The 9,548-nt window shown below is 44.5% G+C and overlaps 1 protein-coding gene across 1 annotated transcript; it reads right to left on the reverse strand.

Moving 5' to 3' along the window:
• Positions 1–3,796: 3,796 nt before the first annotated feature.
• slitrk2 (SLIT and NTRK-like family, member 2) lies at positions 3,797–8,260 on the reverse strand. Its single transcript, XM_004073438.5, has one exon. It carries the CDS (start codon positions 7,369–7,371, stop codon positions 4,660–4,662), a length of 2,712 nt encoding a protein of 903 aa, XP_004073486.1. The 5' UTR covers positions 7,372–8,260; the 3' UTR covers positions 3,797–4,659.
• Positions 8,261–9,548: the final 1,288 nt, after the last annotated feature.

A 9,548-nucleotide genomic window follows, 5' to 3' on the forward strand; every position in this document is an offset into this window, starting at 1 on the left:
TCCCCGATAAACCCAGCAACACCGCAACTTCTTCAGACCAAAAAACAAAGCCAATGCATCCACAAAGTCTTCAAGAACAAGCAGAAAAACAACCCAGTATTCCCTTGCCATCTCTCTGTGTCTGACCTATTTGCAGAAAACTACTGAAGCTCCTTCAGCAGAGCCGGATCCACTAAATCTGGGAATGCTTTGAACTAAGAAGCCACAGAGTTTAAACCTGCTCGTCACCCACCTCTGCTAACTACGACACCTCGGTCACATCCAGGTTCAAGGAGCTGAGAGGGCGTCGCAAAGACGGAGTCACGAAACACTGCCGCTCAGATGAAAACACATATCTCAGAGTAAGAAGTGACAGCTCCGGATGACGTGAACATAATTGAGAATGAGAGAAGGCGAGCGGCTGAACAGACGGATGAAACAGAGGTACAACGCAAAGCTCACATCGGTGTGGGAAGGAGAATGGATTGCAGCGGTCTGCGGCAAAATGATTAAAATCGCATGTGTGCATGGGCCATCTCACACACACAGACACAAACACACACAGAATAATGCACAAATGTCAGAAAGCACACAAAGAAAGGCCCTGAAACACCTATTATAAATCAACCGAAAGCAACAGCCTTTATGCTTCAAAGTCATCTCTGAATCGCTTATCCACACATTGAGCCACAGTATGGGAATACAAATTCATAGTCCTCAATCAAACCACTCAGAGAGAGATGGGTGGAGGTAGTGGAGGGAGGAGGAGAAGAGGCAGAGGGTTTCCTACCAAACATCTATTTATACATTGGAATAGTATCGGAAAGGGTAAGAGCAGCTCTGCAGACTTATTGACAATCTTGTGTGTATGAATATGTGCAGTCTCTGACCACACACACAAACATGTGCTCACACACACATTCACATGCACACAAACTTGCTTGTACAAGAGTCCCAGAGCTCCAAGATAAGAGACGAGAGTGTTCTGCAGGAGAAAGCTTCCTCATTGGTGTGCAAGGCTGCACATGTTCCAACCCTCCTTATTTCCCCGGTGCATGTGCATGTTTGAGTGTGTCTGTGTGTGTGTGTGAGAGAGAGAGAGAGAGGGAGAGAGAGAGTTTGCATGCCTGCAACCTCTTACTCCTTCGCAGCCACTAAAAAGACACAGAGGACCTATTGTGCCCAAGGAGGGAAAATCACTCCATTCTCAGAAAAAGAGAAGGAATGAACAGCTCTCTAGACCTCTCTGCCTGGCACCCCACCCCACCCCCCCATCCCCATTCACACAGCAGCTGAAATGGCGAAGCTTGTTAAAAAAGGAAGCCCGTATGACAGCATTCACAGCTTTGCTTACCACAGCATCTCCCTGGTTTACTGTGCGTCTTTGCACCGGGAACCGCAGATGAAAGCAATTGGATATGGTGTCAGAAAAAAGTTGTCGTGGCACCAAGAGGCCCTCGAGTAAATGCATAAAAAGGGGAAAGAAAGTGTGAAGAAAGCAGGTAGAGAAGATATTAGCATTTGAAGTAAATGAGCCGTTTTAAGCAGCAGTAACAGCAAAACAACATTAAAGGATTTTTTTTTCGCTCCCTGGATTTTAACTTCTGCAGAGGGAACAAAATTTAGCTGCAAACACTATTAAACCCAAAACTCAGCTTACCCGTTGAAACAGAGCTTCTTGCCTGGTACTATTGTGTTATTGAAACAATCTATCATGGGAGAAATGTGATTTTATGGGGTTTAGCTGATGGAAGTGTCCCAGTTCTTTACTTGATCGATGTATATGGATCCACCTCTGCATTCAGTCTGAGACAGCAGCCATACTGACGGAGGGAAAAGTGAGCTTCCCGATGATTCCTGTTTATTCAAACTCAGCTGTTACTTTTAATCCTTTTAGGATTTCATTCACATGTTTACAAACTGATTTTTATTAGTTTAGAGAAAAAAGGATAAGGATGAGCCATAAGTGATGCAATATTTTCATGAAATCAATACTGGGAAAATGTATTTCTTTGCAGCATCTCTTCATAATGCAATGATTACAATACCAGATTTGTGTTTATTTACTGCATTTCTGCTTTTATTCTATTATTCATTTTCACTTACTGCGTTCTCTGTTTGGTTATACACTATTTTTTTTTTTTACATACTGCATTTATTAATTGTAATTTTTTGTGTATTTCTTTACTTTTGTACACTCTATTAGAAGGTCAGAATTTCATTGCACTTAGAACTTGGCTTCCATGCTGCATATTATGACCATAATCACTTTGAATCTGAAATCTAAAACTAGCAGATGGTTCAACCCAAATGGGGGAAAAAAATTACATAGACAGATTTGCATTTAAAATGTACATTTTTTTTTTTTTTTATCTGAAGGAAAAAGTTGCATAGATAGAAGAACATACTTGTTAAGAAATGGTTAATCTAATTTACTAATGGATTTTAAACCTGTGTTACATGTAAAGATCATGTTGTGGTTTTGACAAATTATTAAAAATTAAAATTCTGAGTTTGGCAGCTTTTGCAGTTATCAGAGGGCTCTTACATGAGAGGAAAAAATGTAACGGCGTAAGTTCAGCCAATCCTTTTCTTCAATTGCACCCTCATCTGTCACTGATTTGGAAATACACAGCAAACTGACAAGAAAAGAAAGAATTCCACATTTCAGGCAAAAACCAAAGGAAAAAAAAAATAAATAACAGAAAACTTCTAGAGTCGGACAGCTTCATACCTTTAACACTGCAAGAAAAGTCTTTGCACAGGCCCTTCTGCAGGTCCCATCCGTCAGGCTGAAATGTGTTGCCAGAGACATTTCAGCACCTTGGACAGCAACACAATGGCCAGCAGAGATCCAGTGGATGAAGAAGAGAGAGGAGAGCATAAGAACAAAAGACAGAGGAGGTGGTGAAAGAGTGGAGGGGCGAGAAGGGAGAGGGGATTTGGCTGCTGGAGGGCCATTCAGGGACAATACAAAAAAAACTTGACTTGAAGGGTGGAAGTGAGAATTCACAGAAGGGCTGGGACAAGGAGCAGCACAGATGACATGATAATATAAACACATATCCTCCAAGTCTCATCCAACAGCAGCTTGGGAAATGTAAACACTTGTTCTCTGCACTTCTTCTGTGAAGGAGCAAACATCTTTTTTAATTCTTTAACTGCATTCATATCCCTAAAACTACAAGTATGGCTTTCCAGACAGGTTTCTAAAAGTTATCGGCGGGTTTATTGCAAATTACTCTCCATTTCCAGCGTGAAAACATTTTCTTTTACTGCTTATCCACCAGGGTTTCCAGTAATGTTAAGTGTTTCACTAATGACAATCTATCTCAGTGTAAGCTCCCAAAGCTCAGGAAGCAGCAATTACTCTTTTTTTTTTTTTTTTAAGTCCATATTATCCCACCTACACATGCTCCTGAGGACTATCAACAACTTTCAAACAATGCGATCGCTGTTCGGCTCCCTGTGAGATCATGACGTGTGAAAAAGAAACTTCTGTCCTTTCCAGCAGCCTTCTGGTGTGATCTGCACTCATAATAAGGAGGTTTGCAGAGGCAGGAGGCCTGCAGAAGCTGCTGTAATGCTGCGTCAGGTGAGGGGAAACAAGAAGTCAGCAGCCAACAGAAGCAACGAAAAAAAAAAAAAAAAAACGCTTCTCGTCAATCATTAGAGGGACCCTCACATTTCATCGCGGGGGCGGGGGGAGCTGCTGCCAGCAGGCTCCATTTTCACACACACACACAGCCTTCAACAGCACACCGCATCATCCACAAATAATCAAGCACAGTCCCAACAAAATGCACCCCAAGCGCAGTATCTTGACAAAGTGCTTCAGTGAAAATTTAATGGCGCAATCTTGCCACACTGTATTGCTCCCCTATAGCATACAATGTTCTCTGTAAGTTGTACATTTGCAAAGACACTTGATAATAAAAGCAAAATAACATATTTCTCCCCATCAATAACTAATATATCATTCCACACCCAGAATTAAAGTTCATTTTTTTGCCTTTTTAACAGACAAATAAGTCTATTTTACATAAAGTTTCAACCCATTAAAATACATCACCTTTAAAAAGGAAAAACAAAATCCATTTGCAGAGGGCATTGTTGATGAAATAGTGGAGTGCAAAGGCACTTTCTGGATAGCTAGAATACGATTTGCCGCTGTTTGGGTTTTTTTAAAGATTTGCTTTCGTGTTTTGACACTCACCTGTGGACTAAGTATATACAGGAATGTCAATATGTGGCATTTCCTCCTCCAAAGAATAAAGATTTAGCATTTTCTCTTTGTCACCAGGAAAATCAAATACAAGTTCATTTAATCCACTCAGCCATTTGTGTATACAGTCTTGTCCATTACATACCTGCCGTCATCAAAGTCTTTTAAAATCTTATTTTTTAAAGAAAAAAAGAAGAAATAATTTATACTTTCTTGGCGGGAAAAATAGAACTGCGTAATAATATATTTTTTATATTCCTTTTATACATCTTGAAATGAAACAAATGAAGATAAAGGTAGCAAAAAATGATCAAAGGCTCTGGTTCACTTCAAGTTCTTCAAGTGGGATTGAACACAGATAGTTTAGATAGATATATGAAGAGGACTATTGTTACAGTAACAGTGTGGTTATTATGAACGCTGCACAAAACCGGCCAGGGACCACTGTCACTGTCTTACAGTTGGCTCATTGCAGTTTGTTTCTCCAGAACTTCCAGGTAGTCCGGTTCCGTTTTTAGCTTCCCAGGGAGCAGCAGTGAAGGATGCTCATTGTTTTTGGAAGGAGGTTCCGGCACAAAATATTTCCTCGGGGTCCCGTACAGCACCGTTTTGTTCAGCCTGTCCTGGTTGGTGATGTGCCGCCGGGCAGTGGCGGCCTCATAAGGGGGCACGATGCAGGGTCTCTTGGGCAACGTGCAAAAGTTGTAAGTGAAAGGAGGGGTGGCTGTGGGAAGCTCCTTGTTGGACCTCTCCCCAATGTTTTGGTAGAGCCCCTCAGGAGGATCTGGTGTGGTCAAGCCGCACAAGGTTGGGGATTTATCCATAAAATCCACGGTGTTGATGGTGTAAGCCCCTGGGCTGCGAGTCAAGATGTCCTCCTTCTTTGTGTCCAGGGGCCCAAAGCTAAGCTCCTTCAGGTTGCGGTAATACGCCACCTGTTCACCATCTTTCTGCATGTAAATGGGGTTTTGGCACATGGAGCTCATGGGTGGGGGGATGTAGTTATAAACATGGCTCTCAGAGCCCTTGTCTTGGTTTACCTCTGGAGTGTAGGAGCCATACTGCACTTGGAAAGAGTTGAGATCTAAGTTGTTGGTGCCTGTGGGGACGTGCTCTACCCCTTTGCGTCTTTTTAGAACAAAAACAAAGAGGCCTGCACCGAAGCACACAGACAGAATAAAAACAACAAGAAGGCCCAGAATGAGGACGGAGAGGGGCACCTCGGGGTGCAACTCTGGAGTCTGCATGCGAGACTGAGTGGGGCTTACAGGACTAAAAGAAGGAGAAGAAGAAGAAAAGGAAGAAGAAGGAGAGGGGGATGCAGAAGGATGGATGGGAGATGGGGTGGCGTCAGTGCCTGGACTGATTATTGTAGGAGGATTTGTTGGAGGTGCATGTTGGGGCGGAGGCACCTCACTGGGCTCAGGGCAGATTGCCTCATTGCGAAGCGAGCGCAGAAGCCGACCTGCGTGTTTGGAGGGCGAATCGCAGGTGATTTCATTGACCACCACGCTGGTGCTGGACAGCTCCATCCAGTTCTTCAGCGCCACAATGTCACAGGTGCAATCCCAGGGGTTCTCCTGCAGGTCGATCTGGATGAACGCTGACAGCTGGTCCAGAACGCCTTGAACAGGGAGGTAGGAGAAATGATTGTTCCTCAGGTTGAGGCGGGTCAACATGGTGCCCCCAAAAACATTGTCAGGGAGCGCCCTCAGCAGGTTGTTGTTCAGGAAAAGCAACTGAAGGTTGTGTAGAGAGTTAAATGTTTGAGGCAAAACTTCTTTGATGATGTTGTATTCCAAATAGAGGTATTGTAGGGACTGTAGTCCAGCAAACAGAGTCTGGGACAGGGATTCAATGTAATTACCATTTAAATATAGACGACGGAGATTCGTGAGGTTCTCAAATGCACCTTCCTGAAAGGCGGTGATGCGGTTATTACCTAAATGCAGCAGCTCTAGTGAGCTGTACTCAGTCAAGTCTGTTCTGTAAATCACCTGCAAGTAGTTCCCTGTCAGGTAGAGCTTCTTTGGGTAGGTGGGCTTGGGGTTCAGCTCACTAATGTTCTGCAGCTTCCTTTCCTGACAGTTAATGTTCAGCCCACTATCGGAGTTCTGAGACGTGCAAACACACACACTAGGACATAGCATAGGGACAGGGGAGCGTGTTTGGTATACCATTATAGGCCCAAAAACATGTCTGTCCTTTGATATGCGAGGGGTGGGTCGATGACGCATCTTAGGTGGGCGGGAGGCTTTGGGGGCCCGAGTGGGGGGGATTTCTCCGGTCCGGTGGGTAGGATGTAGAGCCCCTTGAAAATGAGAGTCAGAGGGGGGCGGAACGCGCTCACCTGCATTCCTGCGGGGACACAGGTCCTGCTTTATGAGCTGAGTGATGTCCTTGCCGTGGAGCCTAAATGGCGTCTCGCACACAATGTCCCCCACAAAGACAGAGATAGTGTCCAGCCAGGATTTGAGGGGAATCAAATCACAGGTGCAGTTCCACGGGTTCTCCTCTAGCTGGATCTCCATGATGCCGCCTATGTGTTCCAGCACCCCTGCAAATGGCAGCATCTTCAGCCGGTTGCCACGTAAATCCAAGTGGGTGAGGAGCACAAAGCGAAAAATGTTAGGAGGCAAAGACAGCAGCAGGTTGTCATTGAGAATCAACACTTTGAGCTTGTTCATCTTACTGAAAGCGCCAGGCTCTATGACGCTGATGTAATTATAGTCTGCTTGTAAATATTCCAAACTCTCCAGGCCTGCGAACGTGTCCTCTTTGATCACCTCCAGGTTGTTGTTGTTCAAGTGAAGCCGCTTCAGAGAGCGGAGACCGTTAAAAGCTCCAGTCCTGATCTCCTGCAAGCCGTTATTCCCTAAATGCAGAGAGGTGACATTGCCATAATTGACAAACTCGTTGGTGCCAAGCCGTGACAGAAAGTTTCCATTCAGAAAGAGCTGAGAGATCTTATTTGGGGGCGCTTGAAAGGTGTTGACAGTGGTAAATCCTTTACTCTCACAGTTGATGTTCATGATGCTCTCTCGTTCATCGCAGACGCAGCGCATCTTGCAGATGTCTTTGAAGGCGGAAGTTTTGCGGCTCTCCGTTTCGGACGGTGTCAGGCTGGTGACCGTGAGGACGCTCAAAAAGAGGACGCCGCTCAGCATTTTTACAGCCAAAAAGAGCCTCTGAAATATAGATCCAGCATTTAAATTAGCAGCAGGAGCATCTGATGGAAACCAGGGGGAGGAGGGGAGGAGAGAGAAGAAAAAAAAACGGAGGTCTCCCAGTGAAGAGAAGCAAAAGCCTCTCACAAACACAAACCCAGGAGGAGGCAGGCGCGCACAGATCAGGCACACTGCTGGTGCTCGCTCTCAAAATTAGACCACGATGCACAAAAATAGCTGAAACACTCCTTGGACTTTTGCCTTGAAAAATAAAGAAAAGTGGGGAAAAAGACTTAGGGAAAGTGCTAAAAAAATCAGTTCATGCAAAGAAAAATCACAAAAACGCCGGGAATCATCAAAATCCTGTGTAGCTGATGGACTTGGCACATTGTCAGAAGCTCTGGTGAGAAGGAAAAAGCCGCTTACTGCAACCTCCTTCCCTTCTTCCAGACAGCTCCGATTTATTCCGTGTCTTGACGCGGATCACCAGCGGTCACAGCCAAAGATGCAGAGGGAGACTCGGGTTGGGAGACGCGCCCTCTCATCCTTCCTCACGTATTAGGTTGCTTCATTACAGTCCACAATCAAACACAATGAAAAACCATCACTTTTTAGAGCTCCGGGGAGAATGCGCAAAGGCGCGCCATAACGCACGGCTGGCGTCGCTTGTCCTGTTCTCCGGAAAACAGAGAGTAAAAACCCCAGAAAAAGTGAAGCTGGGAGGCAAAGCCAGACAGAAGGAGAGCAGCGGTGTATTCCCGGAGCTGAGGCATCACTACAGTCTGTGCTGTCGGTCCTGCTCTCCCTCCTCCGCTCCGCACACTGACAGCAGCGCAGAGCGTCTGCTGCGGCTGCCGCGGTCCGACTCCGCGCGCGGGCGTGTGTGCGCGCCTCTCTGCGTGTGTGTGCATGAGAGAGAGAGGAGATGAGGGGGGTGTCCAGGGGCCCTTACGTCACCACACTGTCAACGCGCACTTAAATGTTTGATTTGAAAAGATCTCCCTAAAATTTACTGTACATTCAAACACGGACTTCAAAAAAGGTCAGAGTACTTCTGGAATTTTTGAGCTCCAGCTTTTTTGTTTCTGCATACAAACTCACTTTTACTGCAACACGTTTCTGACTAAAGTCAGGGTCAGGTCTATCTGCTGATAAAAAAAAAAAGTCAGATGGTGATTTACAAGTTCATGAGCATGTCTTACACAACTTTTCAACTATCTCTTATTTTGACAAATCTTTTAAAAAAGGGGGGTGGGGTCTATTTATCTTATAGATGAATGACTCTGCACACATGGACGCACACAAAACGTGGGAAAAGATGCAAAAATTTCCCAATCCAAAAACAGAGTTACCCAACTTTGGGCTTTCGACACTCTGCTCCCTCTTTTACGCAGAGCTTTTCCACTTCTTTCTGTGTAAGGATTTTTCCTAATATTGCCACCAGGCGGCAGAAAAGGCTCAGTGTCATTGTTCTTTCCCACTTTTTTTTTTCCTTTAATCTTTATCTCTCTGTCTTCACATCCCCTTGTTGCATCAGCTTATTGACATGCCACTATTATCAGGAAGAGCGAAGCAGGCTGCAGGAAAAGAAAACAAGCACTTATGTGCTGCTTATGGGCCAAAGGAGACTGTAAAAGGAAGGAGGCTTTGTTCTCTAACAGACAAGTAAAATATGATTAAATAAACTGCACTTGGCAAAAGCAGAAGAGGGAACAGTTTAATTGTGGTATTATTATTCTTCCCTTTTGTTTATTACTAAGTCTGTCATTTTCCTACTTATCCTTATTTTTAAAAAGTGGCTTGTGTGTGAAGATAGTCCAGCACTGTCTGACCAAAGTGAAAAGTCATACACTTGTATTTCTTTAAATTGCTGCACACAATCGCTGTATCATTGTCTTGAAAAGCTAGTTAGAAATGTATAGTCTCCCACAGATCAGAAAGAACGAACCATCCATCCAAAATTGCAAATAATCAGTTCAATGCAGCTCCTATAGCTCATAGTTTGAAAGAGAGGGGTGTTTGTGTGATTTATTCGACTTTAGATCAGCCCCAGTTCTCATATGTTTATGGGATTCACCCATGAAACTAACAGCAACACCATGGGAGAAGAGATTTGCGCTTTGTTATAAGTAACCTCTGAAAGCAGGAGTCAGTTGGAAGCAGCTGTGGTGGAATTC

The sequence above is a fragment of the Oryzias latipes genome, chromosome 10 (assembly GCF_053564925.1).
Source record: "Oryzias latipes strain Hd-rR chromosome 10, Olatipes_Hd-rR_3.1".
NCBI classification, from domain to species: domain Eukaryota; kingdom Metazoa; phylum Chordata; class Actinopteri; order Beloniformes; family Adrianichthyidae; genus Oryzias; species Oryzias latipes.

Bases quoted from the DNA above. Each gene is read 5' to 3' on its own strand.
- slitrk2 (XM_004073438.5), bottom strand. From the start codon at position 7,371: ATGCTGAGCGGCGTCCTCTTTTTGAGCGTCCTCACGGTCACCAGCCTG.